The sequence below is a fragment of the Oryzias melastigma genome, linkage group LG11 (assembly GCF_002922805.2).
Source record: "Oryzias melastigma strain HK-1 linkage group LG11, ASM292280v2, whole genome shotgun sequence".
Taxonomy (NCBI): Eukaryota; Metazoa; Chordata; class Actinopteri; order Beloniformes; family Adrianichthyidae; genus Oryzias; species Oryzias melastigma.
This window is the reverse complement of record NC_050522.1, coordinates 18764002-18784862: the sequence shown is the minus strand read 5'-3', so window position 1 is coordinate 18784862 and position 20861 is coordinate 18764002. Positions and strand designations below refer to the sequence as shown.

Here is a 20861-nt window from a genome sequence, read left to right as displayed (position 1 = left end):
AATAAATAAATAAAAAACGGAAAACGAATGAAAGCTGTCACAACCAAACGTCAGACACGTTCAACTCACTGAAAAAAAAGATAATTTAAATGTTTCAGTTTGAAATGTAAAGTATATTATTGCTGCAACATAAAGTCAGGATGTTTCAGCAGTGCTGGAATGAAAGAACTGGAATTTGAAATTATTTTACGACTAATATAATGGTTTTTTTTGCCTACAGTTTAAAAATACTAAAAAACGTAAGTTTTTATTTCTTTTACAATAAGATAAAAATCCTCAACGTGTGCTTGTAGCAGAATAGAAAGCACAAATCTAAGGAAAATAATACCTATTTTATTATTTATGAGTTATTTTCCAACAAATTTCTGGATTTTCTCAAATTCAGTTTGATTTGATTGTTTTTATTGCAAAATATAATATAAGGTAATTAATATACCATGTGCTCATTGAAGACAGAATTTTATAAAATATGGTCTAACTGTGAATTACATCTGAGAATAGATCTGGGAAAGTAATAAAAAAAATCATATATTCTTTAAACATTCCTAATGTTACGAACGCAACAAATGAAAAAATTATGCTAATTAGAGACTTGCTTCTAGTAAACACAAACGTAATAGAATTACACACACAGTAGGCTATAAAATATTTCTTTCAGCACTGTAACACATAAATACAGCTCTAATTAAATTTTGTTTTTGTTCTTTTAGCTAATGTAAACAATATACATAAATATATATAAAAAAAGAAATGCATGGAAATTCCAAATAGTGAATTGAAATTCAATTATTTCAGCAAGCCACAAAGGAACTTCATTTCCCATAAGTCTCCTTGGGATCCTCGCGTTCTTCCGTTGCTTATGGCAACAGGTCAGAGCTAGAGTGAGGAGGCAGCTCGGTTTGTTCCATTGTTTGTGGAGATAACGAGCCTGAGGAGAGGACACTGGAGCGGACCACTGCACAGGTAAGATTAAAACATTGATCAGAAACACAGTGAAGTCTGATTCAGTGGTTGTCTAGTGAGGAAAAGGTTGGATTTTGATCTGTAAGTTGATCTTTTCCACTGCACATTTGCATATTTAAACTGCATCATCTCTGTAAGATCTCATCGAATTAGACATAACAACTGAGGCAGAACTAAACCAACAGGCACGACTGAGCGCCCCGTCCTGAACTGTACCTCCTCCTGACATGATCGAGATACTAAAACCGCCGAGACATGAGCAATTAGGAGCAGTTAGGCCATGTTCAATCATAAAGATCAGTTTAAGTTTATTATTTTATCACAGATCTACAAATGTGACATCAGCTCTTTTTGCAGCATCAGAGTATAGGTCTAACTTAGTCCCTATAAGAGGATTAGTCTGTCTAGTAGGCTGTAAAAATCCTGCACGTGAGCAGGAACCCAAAGAAAGCACAAGTCAGATTTGCTTTCTGTTCGCTGCTTCTCCTCCCCCAGAGAGACTCCACCGGCCCGAAGCGGACATGTCCAACCGGAGCATCCTCAACGATGCTGAGAAGGCAGTGAGCCCCAGCCAAGTGGTCCTCGAGAAGATTTCCTCCTCTGTCCTCAAATGCCTGCTCAGCACCAGCTCCAACAGCTGCAACCTCCTTCAAGCCGAGGAGCGGGAGAAAAATCCGAAGACATCTGGGGTGTGCAGGAGGAATCGTCCAGGCATGACGCAGAAGAAGTGTGTTGGAAGAAGCTCTGCACAGACTAACATCATGCCCTCACGCAGCAGTTCTGGCCTCCTAAAGCCAGGCCGGAATATGGGAGTAGTGGGAAGCGCAGTGGGTTTGAACCCAGCTCCACAGCGAAGAAGAACACACATCTCCAATTTGCATCGTGCTGAGCTGCCAACTTTGCCAAAACCAAGAGTCACTCAGGAGGCAGAAAATGGCAGAAAGTTGTACATTTTTGCTGCCCTGAAGCCGTCCAACGTTCAGAAGGAGAAGCAGAAGTTCTTCAAGTCTGCCTTCAGCTGCAACCCTCAGTTTGAGTACAGCAGTCCTGTTCCTCCACCCATCCTGGAGCGCCACAGCAACGCCTCGGATCGCTTCCTGACACAGGTGAGGCCATGCCACACACTTGTGTGGGTCATACTTTTCTGAATTGATCCGGTCATTAGTTACCTGAACCAAAACATGTTAATGGTGGTTTTACTCAAGATTTATTGAAAGAAAAAACAAAATGAGTTCACATTACTTTCCTTCTACCTGTAAGAAAAATACTGTTTTTCTCTCTTTCAAAGCAAAAACTGTGTAAAAAATATACTCTATTTATAATTTTGTGACCACTGATTTTGACCGCAACATTTTATTCAAAAGAAAATACTTGCAAAAATACTTAAAGAATAGGTTTGAATGCTTTGGAAATGTCTCTCCTGCAGGCAGTGCGCATCATGGAGCTGGCCTTGGAGCGCTACGGCAGCTATGAGAGGTTTGAGCAGGTGACCGGGGGCAGCCTCCTCTCTAAGACCCAAATCTATCACAACGTCAAGAAGTACATGGAGAAGGAGGGCTGTGTGGGGGAGGTAAGAGGGTGGGAGCTGGTTCCGTCCTCCAAAACTGCACTGTATGTTAGTCACGTAACTCATCAAAGACACTTAGAGGCTCAGAGGAGGCTCGGAAAAAGATGTCAGGTCAAGCTAACTTCCGGCGCTTCAGGAGAGTCACGTTTCAGTTCATTCATGTCACAATGACTGTATTAATAGAGCATGACTTGCACCGTTGTTTGTCTTTAGATCAGTAGAGCTTTGTTCCAAATCAAATAGAGTCTGAAGTTTGTGAAAAACAACCTCCTGTCTGCTTGTAGAATCTTAAGTCAGACCTTAAAGGATGTATTTCAAGAATGAGGTGCAGATGAGCCGCTTGTCCCGTCTGCTGTAATTCTGGTTCTTGTCCTGTTGTCAGATCGTCGTCCAGCTGTCGGATGACCTGCTGTCTCGCGCCTCGATGACCGTGGTCAACAGCAGGCACACTCTCAACATCAACGTCTCCAGCGCACGAGAGCACTGGCTGGAGGGCATGCTGAGGCACGAGATCGGTGTGTGGGAAAGCTCTCACTGTAAACCCTCAGTGTGAGATTCCTATGGGCCTCCAGCTCAATGGCAATCAGATGATTTGTTCCACAACAGAAATGTATAAGGCAAAGTACAGCTGCGTGACTAATTCTGGTCTCCTTCTGTCAGGAACTCATTACTTACGAAGCCTCAACAACTGCCAGCAGCCATGGAGCAGCAGCTCAGGGAGGAAGAAGCTCAACCTGAGACCTCTGAACCCAACAGAGGAGGGCCTGGCGAGCATCCACAGTGTCCTCTTCAGGAGAGACCCCACTCTGTGGCGTGCCGCCATGCTCTATTATACTGTGTACCAGGCCAGCCGCATGTCCTTCTGTCAGCTCTTTCATGACCTGGGACGCTTCATGCAAGACCCCAACACCCGCTGGGACTACTGTGTCCGAGCCAAGAGAGGCCAGACCGACACGGCACAGCCAGGTCACCATCACAGAGACATGACGAGTCATGAGACTTAATGAAAACGTTAGGCTAAGACAGGGGTCGGCTTTAACAGTAAAAGAGCCATTTGGACTAGTTTTTTTTACTGATCAAAACCTTGAAGGAGCCACATAGATTTACTTTAGCCTTAATTTGGATAATTCAATACCATTATTTAAAATAATAGATATGAATTATTCCTATTTTTGGCACGATCAAACCAAAAATATATTTAAAAAAAAATAGCATCTCTCAAAGTGTGATATTTTTTTTTCATTTTTACCTTTTAGTAGGTACAAATTAGTAAAAATAGTAGATGCCGAATTAGCCAAAAAGCTAGCTAGTTGCTTGATTACTAGCTAAACTCCAAAGTAGCCTAAAATTCCTCAGTAAACTAAATCACTCAAAAATGTTAGCCTGTTGCTAAAATAGAAGCTAAACTCTAAATTAGGTTAAAAAATCTCAGTATATAGCAAATTACCCGAAAATTTTAGCTTATCACTAAATTTTTAGCTAAACTCCAAATTAGCATAAAAAAACTCAGTAGAGGCCAAATTAGGCAACAAAAAAGCTAAATTGTTGCTTAATTACTAGCTAAACTCCAAAGTAGCCTAAAATTCCTCAGTAAACTAATTATTTAAAAATATTAGCCTGTTGCTAAAATAGAAGCTAAACTCTAAATTAGCCTAAAAAATCTTAGTATATAGCAAATTACCTCGAAACTTTAGCTCATCACTAAATTTGTAGCTAAACTCCAAATTAGCATAACAAACTCAGTAAAGGCCAAATTAGGTAACACATAAAAAAAAGCTAACTTGTTGCTTAATTACTAGTTAAACTCCAAAGTAGCCTAAAATTCCCTAGTAAACTAAATTACAAAACTTAAAAAACGTACTATTATATTATTTTTCTTCAACCAGAGGGCCACCACGGAGAGATAAAAGAGCCACATGCAGGTTGCAGACCTCTGGGCTAAGACGTGAAGCTGAAGACATGGGATTGAAGACCCAAAATGAATTGAAGACATAAAACTGACCGAAGTCATGAGACGAAGACATTAGACAAAGACATGAAACTGAAGACATGAGACTGAGTTAAGACTTGGGGCTTTATGATGACTCAACTTGGCAGTAAAAGGACATCATGTTCAGCGGTCACTCAACTGTGTCTTTTTCACATTGAAGGATGCTTCAGCAAAGACCAGGTCTACCTGGATGGCGTTTTAAAGATTCTGAGGTACAGAGACAGGATCAACTTCCCTCTGCTGATGGCTCTCGGAAAGGTGAAGCATCTTTACCATTTATTTCCTTTTTTGTAATTCTATTTTTATTAGTTTTCAGATCAAACAACAACAAAAAAAGGAAATCAGGGAAAAAGGAAATACATAACAGTATGTAATAAGGGTCATTGTTGGTCTAAAGTTTACCACATATCTCTATACAACCTTTACTGTTTATTTCTAAGGTGTGGTCAGCTCTTTGTCTTATTTTAACCGCTCTTTTCAGAAATAGATGAAGCAGAAAGATCTTCATTCTAATGATCAGAAGGGCAAGAATCTATATCTGTTATCGTCCAGACTCATTAGGGCTTGTGTTGCACCCCCACACCTTTCTTCTGCAGTTTCTTCCATAGAGCAGCTTTAGAACATCCTTACTGGTGATACTGATGGGGATGTTGATCTTCATGACAGACGATGGTTGCTTCATGCATCCGTCTGTTGTGGTCTCAAAGGTGACTCTTCTGTCCTCGTGTGTGTTCTAGGTATCATTTGAAGATGTGGATCGTCTAAGAGTCTTGGCTCAGATGGACAACAGCCGCATCCCCCACTTCATGCAGGACGAGGTGAAATACTCGGAGCAGCTGACCAAAATTATAACCGTCAATCAGCTGAGTGACGAGGAGCTGAAAACCATCATTTAAGGCGTCCTGACCCGCTCTGTCCTAAGGGAACCTGTCCCTGGAGCTGTGGTCCGCATGCTTCAGACCACCTCACTTGCATCAAGAACGTGGACGATAAGATGTCCCAATTTCTAAAACTTCTTCCATTCATCCTCAGAATAAGTTAGAAAAAAGTCAAATCTGTGTATTTAATGACATATGATGTTTATGATGTGCCAAAACACCAGGAGTATTTCAGCCTACTTTCCTAATTTTGCAAGCAATGCCAAACTGTTTAATCCTTAATTCCATATTTGGATTTGAGAGAAGGTATCAGTTATTTTCTTTAACCTGTGTGATTGTTATGAAGTGACTCTGTGCTCCTTAAACATTAAACATCTTGTTCTTTTATTTGTCACCTGATGAGTTCTTCCATTAATCATTTCCAACTCTTTCTGTTTTTGAGCTCGCTGCTCACATCATCTCTTCACCATGAGGTAGACTTCACTTTCAGATCTGAGACATGGATGATGCAAAGAATTTTCCTCTCGCATTCTTACAAATGATCAGTAGAGGACAGCTCTTGAGTCTGAGGAAGTGGAGTTTCCTAGAGTTGGGAAAGGAAGGTTTTCACCTCAGATGTTGTATGTCGCATGTGTCAACCCTCCAGATCATTTTATTTTATTGTTATTAATGGCTCGATGTTATCTTGTGCTCATTTCTAACTTTTATAAATTTGACAAAATATATTTTTGTAGAGTAAAATATTGAAAGTAATTTAAGGTTTAAGATATCTTATTCTGGAAAAATATTCCTGCCTTTTTATTATTCATAATTATGTTAAAAAGTTACAGTTTTAAAGTTTTAAAATTTGGCATTCTGCTAGCTTTTTGGACAATTTTTGGATTTAGTAAGATTTTTTTAGGCTGTTTTGAAGTTAAGCGAATATTTCAGCTACATCCTAACTGTTTTGATAATTTAGATTTTTTTTTGTTTTGGAGTCTAATATTTCAGGTGAATGCTAGATATTTTGGCTAATTTAGAATTTTTTTCTGTTTTTTTTTGTCAATTTTGGAGTTTGCCTAATATTTCAACTACATGGAGCTTTTTTGGCTAATTTTGGCTTTTTTCAGTTTTGTTCTATTGTCCATTTTGGAGTTTATATTTCAGCTAAATGCTCGCTGTTTTGGCTAATTTTTTAATTTTTTTAAATAGTTTTTGGGGTTTTTTGAGTTTAGCTAATATTTCAGCTAAATGCTCAATGTTTTGGCTAATTTTGGCTTTTTTTAAATAGTTTTTAGGCTTTTTTGGAGTTTAGCTAATATTTCAGCTACATGCTTCCCGTTTGGGCTAATTTTGGCTTTTTTCCATTTTTTAGCTCTATTTTGGAGTTTAGCTATTTTGTCAGCTACATGCTAGCTATTTTGGCTAATTTTGATTTTTTTTTTCTTTTTTTTCGGTTAATTTTGGAGTATACTTCATATTTTAGCTACAGGCTTCCTGTTTTGGTTAATTTTGGCTTTTTTCTGCTCTACTTTGGAGTTTAGCTATTTTGTCAGCTACATGCTAGTTGTTTAAAGTTAAAAAAAAGTTTTTTAGGCTAATTTGGCATTTTTGCTAATACTGTAGCTGGATATTAGCTTCAGGGTTTTCAGCTATTAATTTCAGCATCTTCAGCTATCAGCATTAGCATCTTAAGCAGCCAAATTCAGCTTACCACGTTCACACTAGCATTATCGCTGGTAATGCTATATAGCCTATCTAGTTCATAATCATGTTAAAAAGTTATGGTTTTAAAGTTTTAAAAACTTAGTTCTAGTGTTCAATAAATGTTTATTCTGTTCAGCCCGCGACCTAAGGTGTGTTTTGGATTTTGGTCCCTTGTGTGATTGAGTTTTTCACCCCTGTTGTAAGTGACTCTACTGAGTTAGCCACTAGCTTAGTCATTTTAATTATATTTACACGTATAAGTAGAGTTGAGGTTTTGGTGGAGATGACTGAACGATTTACCAAAGCTAATGCCATTTTTACTTAATTCTTAAGACCAGGACTGAGAAAGAAATTATTGGTCATGGAATTTTTCACCCCAAAATTACAGGTTAGGCCCTTGACTCTGCCCCTTGTCAGCAGAGCGGCAAAGAAAGCCAAGAAAAATGACTTAGATTTTAATTAAAAAAGATCATTTAGTGCTAAAAAAAGAAATCAGAGCAATTAGAAGCTCAGGCAGACACGTGTCCTGACCCAATCTTTGCATTCAAGAACTTTAAAGCCTTCCTGGGATCTTCACCCTAACCTCCCCAGTGGTTCCGATGCAGGAGATGACATAAACCTGTGATTACACTCATGAAAGAACAGCATCATTTCATTTCTCTTTATTTATATACAAATAGAAAAAGTTCTGCATCATTTATGGCTTATCGACTCAGGAGTTTCTATGAAGCAACCTGAAACCCAACAGCAACTTTGGCACTTTCTTCACATTTGTGGGGGAGCTGAGCTCCGCGTCACTCATGGAGGGAGGTGGTGGTGGGGGGACGACATCATCTCTCGTGTTTTGGGAAGTCGTCTCCTCTCTCCACCCCTGCCACACTCGTCCGGCTCAGTTCCTTGAATGATGGATCGCCGAAGAGTTCGGCCACGATGGGGCAGTGGTCTGAGGCCACACCCCCCCACGACCAGTTGTCTGGAATCCAGGGGTTGGTCAGGCCCTCCCGGACCACCATGCAGTGGCCTGTCAAGGTTAAAAAAAAAAGCGGAGAGTAAGGAGCAGCACAAAGATGCTTCAGAGACTTCAGGCTCCACTCGTGTTAGCTAAACCACATGTGAGTTTCTAAACAAGTTCAGATTTAATTCCATCTTTACACTCCTTAAAGTCTGAACTTGCATCTCCAGAGTCTGACTGAGGTGTTCTAACAAACCGTTCACCCCCACCTGAGTAGATCTTCTTGAGGGAGCGGCTGAGCCAGATGTTGTCCAGACAGCGGGTGCCCTGTGGCGAGCGGGTGCTGATGTTGGTGAACTGGGTGGATGGTACCAGGGCGCAGAACTTCTCTTTCCTCAGAAGATCCAGCTCAGAGCTCTGAGGACCACAGCCGAAGTTTCCCAACAGGAGCAGCTCCTTGCCCCCTGCAAATGTCAATCTGACGTCACTCCACTATGACAACGGTCACATATCCCAAAATGCCACAGCGTAGCGACCTAAAAGCACGTTTTTGGACGGTGGCTGTCCAAATAAAGTACCTTCAGCCACTTGTTAGCCTGGGGGTATATAAAAACAGGCCATTCTGCACGCCTGTTGGGCGCCATCTACATTCATGACCACAAAAACGATTTGCCAAAAAATGGGCGGTGGAAGGAAATCTTGAAGATTCTGCCAATGCCTCCCCATCACATGGTAGCAGTTGTATTTGTGATCCCAGTTTAGATCTGTAGACTCTGTAAAACTCACCTTTGAGTGTTTCCTGGACGCTGGGAGGGAGCAGCTGCCGCCTGGCTTCATCTGGGCCGCGGGGGTTACTGTTGGACTCGCCTGCCGCCTGCAGGTGGACGTTCACTAAAGTCAGCTCGCTTGAACCCACCTGAAGAAGAAAGTAGAAGAAAAACCTTAAAAACGGAACAATTCAGCAAATTTTCCAGAGGAACTATTGAAATTCCAGTTGGCGATGTAAATGAGAGACTGACTCTGTACTGTTGGATTCATATGCAGGCGTGACTCCGCTCTGTTTTTACTAAGACGTACCAAAAAGCGAGCCATGTAGAGTCGGGGGTGCGGCTGATTCCTGTTGCCGTTGACTACCCCAGAGTCCAGCAGGACAGCATCCCTAAGATCAATACCTGCCGAGCAGTCCCACAGGAAGCCTGAGTAGGTTACTGCCTGTAAACAAAGCATGATGGGAAAAAATTGTTCATCAGCACAGAATCCTGGAAAATAGAAATACACTTCTGATATATTCTGCATTCAAATAATCAATTTAGGAGCAGAACATTACTGTGAATGTCCCGAGAATGCTGACGCACAGATCTGGTGATTCTCTCATAAATGAACACCCCAGCTGATAATCAGCTGAGCAAACAACCCCGCGGTCCCGTGAAATGACCGTCAGTAGCATCCATACCGCATCGACGGGCGTGCTCGGGTTTTCAGAGACGACGCTCTTCCACAGGCCTCGAGGCTGCCTCCACCGGCGCACGCTGCCCAGCGTTCCCTGGTTCAACTCCACGCAGAACTGAAACGGAAGAAACGTTTTCATACCTGTGAACATGCAGACTCCTGAGAGTAGTGCTGCTATTATTTTAATGGTCGATAAATCACAGATTATTTTTTCAGGTTAGTCGACTAATCGGGTCATGTGCAAACTGTATGTAAAGCAAACATCTTAACCATCATTAGCCTTAAACTAACTAAATACTAGATATATAGTATTACCTGCAATAATGCTAGCGTGAATGCTGTAAGAAGATGCTAGTGACGATAGCTGAAAATGCTGAAATTGATAGCTAAAAACGCTGAAGCTGATGGGTGAAAACGCTGAAGTTGATAGCTAGCTAAAATATTAGTTAAATGCCAAATTAGCTTAAAAAATGGGAAAAAAGTCAAAATTAGCCAAAACAGCTAGCATGAAGCTGAAATATTAGCTCAACTCCAAAGTGGCCTAATAAAGTGAAATAAATCCTAAATTAGCTAAATAAAAAAAAAAAGCTAGAATGATGGTGAAATATTAGCTTAAGCCCAAATTAGCCTAAAAACTGAAAAAAGCCTAAATTAGCCAAAATAGCTAAGATATTAGCTAAACTCCAAACTAGCCTAATAAAGTGAAATAAATCCTAAATTAGCTAAAAAGCTAGCATGATGGTTAAATATTAGCTCAAGCCCAAATTAGCCTAAAAATTGAAAAAAGCCTAAATTAGCCAAAATAGCTGAAATATTTGCTAAACTCCAAATTAGCCCGAAAAACTGAAAAAAGCCTAAATTAGCCCAGAATAGCTAGCATGTAGCTGAATTGGCCAAAATTAGCCAAAACCACTAGAATGCAGTTGAAATATTTGCTAATCTCCAAATTAGCCTTAAAAACTGAAAAAAAACTAAATTAGCAAAAATAGCTAGCATGTAGCTGAAATAATGTCTAAACTCCAAAATAGCATAAAAACACAAACAAAAAAAGGCAAAACTAGCCAAAATAGCTAGCGAGCAGCTGAAATATTTGCTAAACTCCAAATTATCCAGAAAAATAGAAAAATCCTAAATTAGCCAGAATAGCTAGCATGTAGCTGAAAGATTAGCTAAACTCCAAAATAGACAAAGAAAAAAAACAGAAAAAACCAAAATGAGCCAAAACAGCTCCATTTAGTATATTAAGTAAACTCTAAAATTGACCAAAAAAAGAAAAAGAAAAGAAAAAAAATCTAAATTAGCCAAAATAGCTACCTATAAAAACCTTAATAAATGCCAAAATAATCCAAAAATCTAGCAGAATGCATTTTAACTTTCAACTTTTCTACACCTTGACTTCATATAACATAAAGTAACGACTAATCGACTATTAAATTAGTCGTTGACTATTTTAATAGTCGTTTAGTTTTCGATTAGTCGACTACCTGAGAGTGAGCTCTGCAGAAAGAAGTTGTTTTTAACCAAAATTGTTCCAATTTATTTAACAGTTGCAGCAGTTTTTAGATACAATGACACTTATTGGTCAATTCTGTAGCTTAATCTGAATTTTTGACATCTCAAACAATGTGATCATGTTCTGAAAGATCACCAAGTGAGACTGCAGTTTATTAGAAACTAGCAAATGTTTCAACCAATAACTTAATTTATAAGGAAAATCTGATCAGGAAAGGCAGACCAGTTCCTGTTCAAAGCTTAGCTCCTGTGTGACGAGCTCTGCTCATGTCCATGCCTTCATCCCAACACTGGGGGGTGCTAGCTCGTCTTCATCCACACAAAAACCTAGCGGTTCATTGAAGTTCACTGAACTCCAATAACCTCGCCTGCCTGAGGAAAGAGGAAGCTTCACCGGGCTGGAGCAGACACTCAGGAAGGCCCTGCTTCGGACCTGCCGGGGTTACTGCAGCACAAAAGGAAATCTAGAGGGACCCACCCCTGTGCACACGCACAAAATCACACAAACGTAGCGGTTTCCACTGAAAAACTGCAGAAAATGACAACAAAACATGTTTGGTGTTTATACAAGATTAACCTCCAGAGGATAACAATCTGAAAAGCAGCTTTCAACAGGCAGAGCTGACAGTCGAAGAGGAGGCGTTTGTCTTTAGCAATCAGCTACTGAATGTCTAGAAGCCACAAATCTGCACAAATGGAAGCTTGCAGTAATTCTGAAGTTTCTGAGACAGCTGCTGGACTCTGATTTTCACTGATGACCTGCTGTCTTATCTGACTAACAAAGCGTTACTGCACTTTCAACTCTGGACTGGGATGTTTGTCACACTCAGAATTTAATCAGGTTTCTTGTGAAACAAAACAGGAACCTGGAGGCGGTTCTGGTTGAGCTTCCCTTTTAATTCATTACTTCCAACGAAAGATTTGAATTTCTGTGAAATATTAAACTTCGATGTAGCACACAAATGGAGAACATTAGTAGATGTTCGGATGTAATAAAATGCAGCTTGCTTCCAGAAAATTCAGCCAGCCTAAAAAGAGGTTTATTTTTTTTTATTGATTTGAACATTTTTTATTAGTTTTAAAATCATTTTTTCAGAACACAACTTTTTGACTGATTTCCAAACATTTATTTTGAAAATATTCAATAGATTTACCAATTTTTAATAATAGTAAAACTTTTTAGCAAAATATTATATTGAAGACATCTCTTGCGTTGGAATGAATGAAGCCGCCAGCTCTGGTGGGAAACTGAAGGGAATCTGTTTATGGAAAGCTCCCGGATTCCTGAAGCTAATGTGACTCATTGCATAAGAGGAGTATGTGTAGCATGTTCTATTTAAAGGGGCAGCGTCCGTTTGGGTAGCGAACGCCACGCCTTGACCTTCAGACAAGCTGCAGGAACACCACTCTTTGTTGCCATGGATACCAGCTCAACACAACATCTTTTCTGCATGATGACAGCGGAAAATTAGATTAAAATAAACAGATGAGTGATTGTTTCTTGGAGGAACAAGGCAAAGTTTGGATCTCTTTCAAAACTTTTCTGCAGCTCGTTCAACCATGTGACGTCAGAGTAACGTCTACTTCATTAGCAAACCGATTCAGTACGTTAGAAAACACTATTGAGCGCACATTTAACAGCAAAATAGCATATTTGAACTTTTTTTTTTTGTTTTGCAAAAAAAAAAGCCATATGGATGAATTTTCCTCCTTTTTTGGTGCAAATTTCTTTACAGAAAAACAGACTTTTTTTTTAAAATGAGAGCAGAAATGTTCCAGTTCATTAAAACTCATGTTTGCTTCCTGAAAGTCTAACATCTAAATGGTCATTTCTTTGATTAAGTTAAAAATTATGGCTCAAGTTCCATCTACCAAGACAGCGACTGCAACCATCAATCAAGTGAAATGTTCACAGATTTTGATCAAAATAACCGAATTTACTTAAAAGTGAATTTGTATTTTATTTTAGAAACACTGGAGCTAGAGATAAATACACAAATAACCACTATAACTTCCCTACAATAGAGGTAGCATGCAAAGTCTTTCAACAGCAACGGTCATATCGACTGATGCTTATAATTAGGGGTGTCAAGTTATTGCGTTTATCAAGATACATGAATTGCAGACAAATACGTGTTTATTTTTATTCCACCTATCTAATTTTTAATAGATTGCTATTATCTCAGGGGTCTGAAAAAATTTAAAGAGCCATTCAAGTGGATTTCTTACAGACCACAACCCAGGAGGAGCCACAAAACCTGACTTCACCCCTTTTGCATCCATGTTAATGTTACTATCCTCATTTATATATATATATATATATATATATATATATATATATATATAAATGACTAAACTGTTGTTTTTTGGTATAAATAAAACGTACCATTTCTTCAAAATGAAATAGCATACCACTTTTAACAGAGGTTTTTAAGACTTTCTTTCAAAATAAAATACACCCTGTGTCACATAGATCATCTAACTGCAGCAAATGTAGTAGTATGCAACTAAGTGTCAACAGTGATTAAAAAAACTGTTTATTTTACTATTTGTGGTGCATCTCAGTCAGAAATTTGTAAATCTAACTAACCAAAATTAAATCAGAGCTAATTAAGTGACTTTTACCATCACATAAATCCTTGAATTTATCTAAAAATAGAAAATCTAAGTATAATCTGGTGTACTTAATTCTGGTTGAGCCACAATGAGGGGGTCAAAGAGCTACATGTGGTTCTGGAGCCGCAGGTTGCAGACCTGATCTATTATATAAGGGATAATTATTTTTGAGGTTTCATAATTTAAAGGACGAATAGAAGGCCTGATCACATTGGTTGGCTGCTTCTGCAAAGTCCATTCATTTTGGATAATAAACTCCTTGAAGAGCATTATCTCGCTCATACCATGGTCACTTATATGAAATAAGTAAATATCAAATCAATTATTGGTGCTTTAATCTTATTGGTTTTTAGGTTTAAATCACAAAAAAGTGGATTGTTTGATACGCTATGCACCTTGTTGTCATGGTAACGCCTACTGCGGTAGCGATAGTGAGTGGTATCTATGCTGATCATAAAGCTTCACTTCTTACCGCTTGTTTTTGTCCAGTCACAACAAAGTCTAAAATCTAAATAGTTTAATTCCTCTCATTTCCTCTTGTTTCGTCTTCTCTATTGCTATTCTGCTGCATCGCAGTCTTCAAAATGATCACCAAACACGTTAAAGGAAACTACAAAATCACTCATGTCTTTCTATTGTCTTGCTGTTGAGATAAAATGTAGAATAACTTATTAATAAGAAGTTTTGGGTAAATATTTTTTCGATTGCTAAAAATAAGGTTCCTATTGTTTTTATATGGTAAATTACAGCATGTTGGACCTCATTTGTTTTTGTTTTTAATTGTTTGAGAGTGAAATAAATTCCCCTTGCTAGTGTAAAAGTAAAGGTTGAAAGTATGAATTAATAAAAAACTTAATATAGCAATATTTTTAGTCACATTTTCATTTTTTCATGCACCAAAATGTCCAAATATAAATGAAAATACCTCAAAATTAAGCTTTTCACAGCAATTATTGAGTTAGATTAAAAATGATTCATTAGATTAATTATTTACAGACTACCTCTAATTACCTTGAATGGAGCAGTCTCTTAAAACAGATTTTTTTTTCCAAATTGTGCATCCTGGTGGGTGTAAACAATTTGGTGGTTTTGAGACACTCAATCTGCATCATTTCAGCTAATAAAGCAGACATCAAAGCAGGGACAAAGTTCCTTCTGCAGGTTGACAGTCGCCTTCAACAAACCATATGAAGATAAAACACATCCTTCACTTTTCTAACCACATAAAAGTCAGGTTTATCCTCAGAATGGTAACTATGGCAACTCATTCAGGACAACCAATACCTCAAACTAGAATTCAGATGATCTCAAAAGCCAATATTTCTTTCATTTTTCTTTCTAGGTCTTTAAATCTGGTAAATCTTTTGTTAAGTTGTGAAAATGGGAACTGAGACTAAAAGTTCAAACTTCTCCATTTCTCATATCAAAGTCGCTCTGTTGCTTGGAGAACGTTCGCTTATTTCTCTGATCTCATCTTCCTGCTGCAGGCATAACTGAGATTCTGCAGCAGCCCGTTGCCATGGTTACGTCAGCAGATCCCTCATAACATGTAGGGTTTACACTGCTGACAATCCCAGGTGATTCTAAACGGAAAAAAGGGAGTCAGCCCCGATTGAGTGGAGTTTACCTCACCTCAACTACCTTTCAAAATTAGCTGATTCAGCAGAGCAAAGAAAAGTAAGAAGTTTGTGGACTCCACCCCCTTGTCATCAAAAAACACGCTTAATGAAGCTAAATACAGAAAATAAAGTAATGCTGTTTAAAACCTAACATTAAATATGTTTTTTATTGAAATAACATAAAATGATAAGTTGCTCTCTTTTGACACCAGCCTCCAGTGGTCATTTGAGGAACTGCAACATTTGGTCGTTCCAGGTTTGTTTTGATTTTGGAAATAGAGGGTGTTGGCTTGTTCTGTACAAAACACTACAGCAACACTGCTGTGCACACACAAACACACACATTGGAGAGCTCACCTTTTCCAGAGCCTCTCGGTCCAGCAGATCCTGCACGGCTAACAGCTTGATGCTGCAAACACATTCAAGTCAGAAACAGTTGGTCAGAGTCATCTTCCAACAAGAGCGTTATTATTCGTCATAAACCTGAAAAAGTACATAATGAAAATGTCAAACTGCAAAGTTTTAGTCTGAATGCTGCAAACTAGTGCTGCCACAAACAATTATTTTAATAGTCGCATAATCACTGATTATTTTTTTCCAATTAGTCGACTAATCGGGTCGTGCATAAAGTGGATGTAAAGTAAATATCATTAACTTTAAACTAACTAAAAACTAGATAAATAGAATTACCTATGATAATGCTAGTGTGAAGGCTGTAAGCTGAAATGCCACCTAAAATGCTAGCGCTGATAGCTGAAGATGCCAAAATTAAAAGCTAAAAACCCTGAAGTTGATAGCCAGCTAAATAAGTTATGCAAAATTAGCCTAAAACAAAAACAAAAAAGCCTAGGTTAGCCAAAATAGCTAGCATGTAGCTGAAACATTAGCTAAACTCCAAAATAGCCTAAAAAATGTGTGTGTGTGGGGGGGGACAGACAGCTGAAATATTAGCTAATTTAGCATTTTTAGCTACACTCTAAAATACCCTAAAAAACGAGAAAAAAGCCTACAGTAGCCAAAATAGCTAGCATGTAGCTGAAGTAATAACTGAACTCCAAACTATCCAAAAAAAAAAGAAAAAAAAGTCTAAATTAGCCAAAATAGCTAGCAGCCAACTGAAATATCAGCTAAACTCTGCATTAGCCTAAAAACGGAGAGAAGCCTAAATTAGCCAAAATAGCTAGCTGAAAATATTAGCTACACTCCAAAATGGCATAAAAACTGAAAAAAGCCTAAATTAGCCAAAATGACTAGCATGTAGCTGAAAATATTAGCTACACTCCAAAATGGCATAAAAACGAGAAAAAAAGCCTAAAGTAGCCAAAATAGCTAGCATGTACCTGAAGCATTAACTAAACTCCAAACTAGCCAAAAAATAAAAAAAAGTCTAAATTAGCCAAAATGGCTAGCATATAATATTAGCCAAACTCCAAAAATTGCTTAAAAACCTTGATAAATGCCAAAATAGTTCAAAAAGCTAGCAGAATACTAGAATAATACTAAACTCTGACTCCATATAATATAAAGTAACGAGTAATCAACTATTAAGTTAGCGACTATTTTAATAGCGGATTTGTCATTGATTAGTTGACTAATTGCGGCATCATGTTTCATTTTCAGAACCAAGCACTAATGCATTTTGTAACCATGCAGCCGCAACAGGTCAACGTGCACACACCAAAAGACCTGAGCGTGCACGTGACTTCAACGCTCCGGCACCCATTTGCCTTTACAGGTCTATAAAGTTTTATCTGTTTACTTTACACATGATTTTACAGCACGGTGCGTCTGCTCTGGACTGTCGAGGAAGGGGGCGGAGTCTAAACGGGCTTTCAGAGTCAGAGTCTAAATGTGAACCCTGCTCTATGGTCACACGGAAAACCACACGGAACATCTCCATGGATGGAAGTGAGCCGCTTCTTTGGTTTCTAACACAGAGTAGCAGCCCATAGCACCACTCTACCCCCACCGTGCCTCACTGTGGTGGATATTCTTGGGGCTTTGGGGGATTGATGGAGATATGACTTTCTGAATTTAAGCGATTTTGGATCATTAAGTTATTAGGAACTCAAAAAACACCACCTCCACAAACAAAATAGATCCTGCTCTCAAACGGGTCGGCTCTTCCCTGCTGGTTCAGGCCAAGAGCCTGAGCCAAGCTGAGGTTCAGATGAGTTAACGAGACATCGAGGACAAATTAGAGCCTCAGCTGATTAAACCGTCAGAGACTCCAGTCAGACGGAAGTCTGCAGATTAGCTGAACAGAACCTTGGCATCTGAAGGTCTCTAAACTGGCCTCCCAGCTTTCACATTTGGGTTTTAAATCCCAGCAGATCTTCTTCTGCCCTATCTAATCTTTTGTGTTTTTTACAGATGCTAAAGGCTAAAAGCGTAGCATCTGGGAAGATATCGGTGACCTTTGCACCACAGATGGAACAGTTTTCGTGTCTTCACATATTTTCAAGGTCCAACAGTTCTGGAAAAACCTCTACATCAATACATCGCTCAGCACTTTTTGAAGCATGACTCAGCACTTTCCTTTCATTCCTGCTGATTAGCTGCAGACTCATTTTTTCCTTTCTTTCAAACGACCATGATGGGAGCTCCTTGTGCAGAGTAAACAAATCAAAAAGAGTATAAACAAAGGGATCATGGGAAATGAGGGCAGGCTTACCTACCTATTTCTGATAAACTCCGGCAGAAATTAAGACAGAAAAAAACAACAATTTTGGCTACAAACAGCATAATTGTAATTAAAAGACAACTGGGAACGCGTTTACTTTAAGCCCTCTGTAAAGTCAAACTGGACAGATGTCTCTGATGCAAATGTTAGTAGAACGTGGCTGTTTTGTGGTTCTGCTGAACCCAGCTAAACAAACACAGTCAGCGCAGACAGGTAACCGCTAACGGCAGATTATTCATTCAAGCTTCTGTCATCCATTCACTGTAGGATCAAGGTTTCTCCATGGGTCCAGCTGTCGACAGCCCAGATCGACCCGGATACTAGTAGGTTTACATTATGAGATTCTGAACCGATTCTACAGAATGACCCGGTTTTTAGGTCACACCAGAACAAGAGTCTGCTCTGAGCTTTGGAGCATCTGAACGGGTCAGAAGAAATTTGATCATGCAGGAGTCCAGCATGTGACTGGTCAATGAACCCCCTCTGAGCAAACACAGCCGCCGCCCCCCCAACTGCTTCCTTCTTCATTACCTGATTGAAGGGCAGGGTTCTAACAAATAAATGAATCAATGACTATGCTTGGCTCACAGACAGAGATAAAACAAACAAAATCCTCCCTCCCGAACACACTCCACCTTTCCAAACAGGTTGGGACTCAAACCACCAACCGGGATAACCAGAAAACTGAGAGCTCCGGGGTTACAAGAGTTCAACTCAAATCAGATGACCTTGCAGATTCAGAATCTTACTGATCCAGGACCAGTTCTAATGACAAACCTCCAAACACACAAAAACCAGAACCAGTAGATGTCTGGTCTGATCCAATGTACACTCTTGGGGAGGGGGTCTCGAGTATCCTTTGCCCTCAATCAAGAGGGGTGGGGCTAGAACACATCCACCTGTCCTCAGGTAAACATACTCACTCGTTCTCCAACAGGGTCATGCACACCACCTCCTTCACCCCCGGGTTGTTGGCCTTGTCGCACGAGCACGCCTGCAGGCTCCAGGTGGCCACGCGCACCACGGGCCTCCCGTCCCGCAGGCCGGGCGGCGGCTCCACGTTGGGCCGCGTGGACAGGATCTGGGTCGGCCCCCCCGGCGGCAGATCCAGGTCTTCACTCCTGAGGCTGAAGGAGGTCGGGCTGGGGTGCATCCTGGCCTGCCACCCGTTGGTGTTCGTGGACGGCGCCCTGGAGCGCTCCACGAACACCTGGAAGCGGATTCTGTCCAGCAGGGAGCTGTTGATGTGGTTCACGCGCACCAGGTCTTCGATGCTCCTGAACGGGCCGTGCTCCGTCCTGTAGGCCACGATGTTCTTCACGATCTTCTCCGTCATGCCGCGGATGCTCATGAGCTGCGCGGGGGTGGCGGTGTTGATGTTGATCCCCGTGCACGGCTCCAGGTCTTTGCGCAGCGAGGACGGGGAGTGCTGGGACGAGCTGGTCCTGCTGGACACGCAGATCTCCAGCTTGATGGCCTCGAGCTTGGTGGCGCCCACCCCGCTCACCAGAGCCAGGTCCTCCACCTTCTTAAAGCCGCCGATGCAGTCCCGGTACTCCACGATGTTCTGCGCCACGGCGCGGCTGACTCCCGGCAGGGTCATGAGCTCCTCCTCCGTGGCCGTGTTGATGTTCAGCCGCTCCTGGTTCACCAGGATGTTGCTGAAGTTGCACGCGGCGCTGAACTTGCGCTTGCCGCCGCTGAAGTCGGTCGGGTCTCTGGGGATGGAGCGATGACAGCCCAGACTGCCACCCATGGCTGCAGGAGGGGGAGGGCCGCTATCCTGGGAGCTGAGGGCACCGGTCGCGCATCCAAGCGCGCGGGGCGGCTGCGTGATCACAGGTGGGAAGCTGCTACCTGCTGCAGCGCCGCGGCGTGTCGCCCTCTCTGCGCCCCGGGGGGGCGGGTGAACGTAGAATATGAACCCCCCAGGGATAAACTTTGCACTCAGACTCGCTCCGTCAGCGTCGGCGGACCGACCTCCGCACTCTGATTCAACTGTCACCTGCACTTTAGCAAAGCCGCGCCCACCGCTAAGAGTCACTTCAAAATAAAGCTATACGTTCACAATGAGCGCGTGCCACGAGCACGAACCACAACGCTCCAACTTGACACGAGGTCATCACGCACGCAGTGGCAATGGAAAATACTTGACGTGACTGTATGTGCACGGAAATTCCACACGAACAAGAGCCGGGCTTTTATTTTGAAGACAAAAGGTTCTCTGTCCGGTTTATTATTAGGGGCGGTACTTTATTTCAGACAACCAAACATGTGTCGTCACAGCGGCACGTGCTCGCTGTTTTTACATTTAAAGGGAAGCAATTTGAACTATTTCCCCCCGATAATGAGACATATTTACAATTCTATCTGGTAAATCTCATTTTATTAACAAAATATTGTATTAATTAAAGCAAAATTACCAAAAAAAACTCAAATTTCTTTTAATTAAATTGTTAAATCAGACACTGTTTACAGACCATTTTGTAGCAATTAAAACTCATCAACTATTATCAACCTGGCATTTTTGTTGTTGAAAATTTGATGTACAGTTGTTTTGTTCTTTATTATATCTCATAAATGAACATTTTTAAGCGTTTTATGAAGCTAAAAACACACATAAAAAACTTTTAATGTGAAATTTGCTGCCAAAAAGGTGAATAAGTTAAATAAATCCGTAATTACTGGAGTAAATAAAGATACTCAAGTATCAATGAAGACCCTTAAACATAATTCTAGATTTTAAGTCTAGAACTTCTGAAATTAAGCAGAATAGAAAAATAATTCTTGGAAAAACTGTTTTCTCACAGTTGTAAATGTAGTCTTGAACACACCTGAAGGACACAGCAGGTAAGCATGACCCCCACCCCCCAGGTTCCGGCCTACAGCTGATTATTTTCTACTCTAATTTCTTCTCAATTTCAAGAGTTTATTTTGAAATCCAGC

At 40.3% G+C, this 20861-nt stretch overlaps 2 protein-coding genes across 2 annotated transcripts; one reads left to right on the top strand and one right to left on the bottom strand.

Annotated features, from left to right (window-relative positions):
• Positions 1–805: 805 nt before the first annotated feature.
• Positions 806–5792, top strand: si:dkey-222b8.4 (uncharacterized protein KIAA0895). The gene is made up of 7 exons (XM_024295854.2): positions 806–963; positions 1459–2069; positions 2390–2533; positions 2913–3045; positions 3191–3496; positions 4681–4778; positions 5258–5792. Exons 2-7 carry the CDS (start codon positions 1485–1487, stop codon positions 5414–5416), a joined length of 1425 nt encoding a protein of 474 aa, XP_024151622.1. The 5' UTR covers positions 806–963; positions 1459–1484; the 3' UTR covers positions 5417–5792.
• Positions 5793–7730: 1938 nt separating this feature from the next.
• Positions 7731–19977, bottom strand: eepd1 (endonuclease/exonuclease/phosphatase family domain containing 1). Its single transcript, XM_024295843.2, has 7 exons — positions 18839–19977; positions 15590–15641; positions 9490–9600; positions 9114–9248; positions 8823–8952; positions 8306–8500; positions 7731–8105 (listed from the first exon to the last, which is right to left on the bottom strand). The coding sequence occupies exons 1-7, from the start codon at positions 19669–19671 to the stop codon at positions 7915–7917; spliced, it is 1647 nt and encodes a 548-aa protein (XP_024151611.1). The 5' UTR covers positions 19672–19977; the 3' UTR covers positions 7731–7914.
• Positions 19978–20861: the final 884 nt, after the last annotated feature.

Coding starts and splice junctions, on each gene's coding strand:
- si:dkey-222b8.4 (XM_024295854.2), top strand. CDS start 1,485: ATGTCCAACCGGAGCATCCTCAACGATGCTGAGAAGGCAGTGAGCCCC. Junction 3,046..3,190: donor CATGCTGAGGCACGAGATCG/GTGTGTGGGAAA, acceptor TCCTTCTGTCAG/GAACTCATTACTTACGAAGC. Junction 3,497..4,680: donor GACCGACACGGCACAGCCAG/GTCACCATCACA, acceptor TTCACATTGAAG/GATGCTTCAGCAAAGACCAG.
- eepd1 (XM_024295843.2), bottom strand. CDS start 19,671: ATGGGTGGCAGTCTGGGCTGTCATCGCTCCATCCCCAGAGACCCGACC. Junction 8,953..9,113: donor TCTACATGGCTCGCTTTTTG/GTACGTCTTAGT, acceptor TTTCTTCTTCAG/GTGGGTTCAAGCGAGCTGAC. Junction 8,106..8,305: donor CCTCAAGAAGATCTACTCAG/GTGGGGGTGAAC, acceptor TAACCTTGACAG/GCCACTGCATGGTGGTCCGG.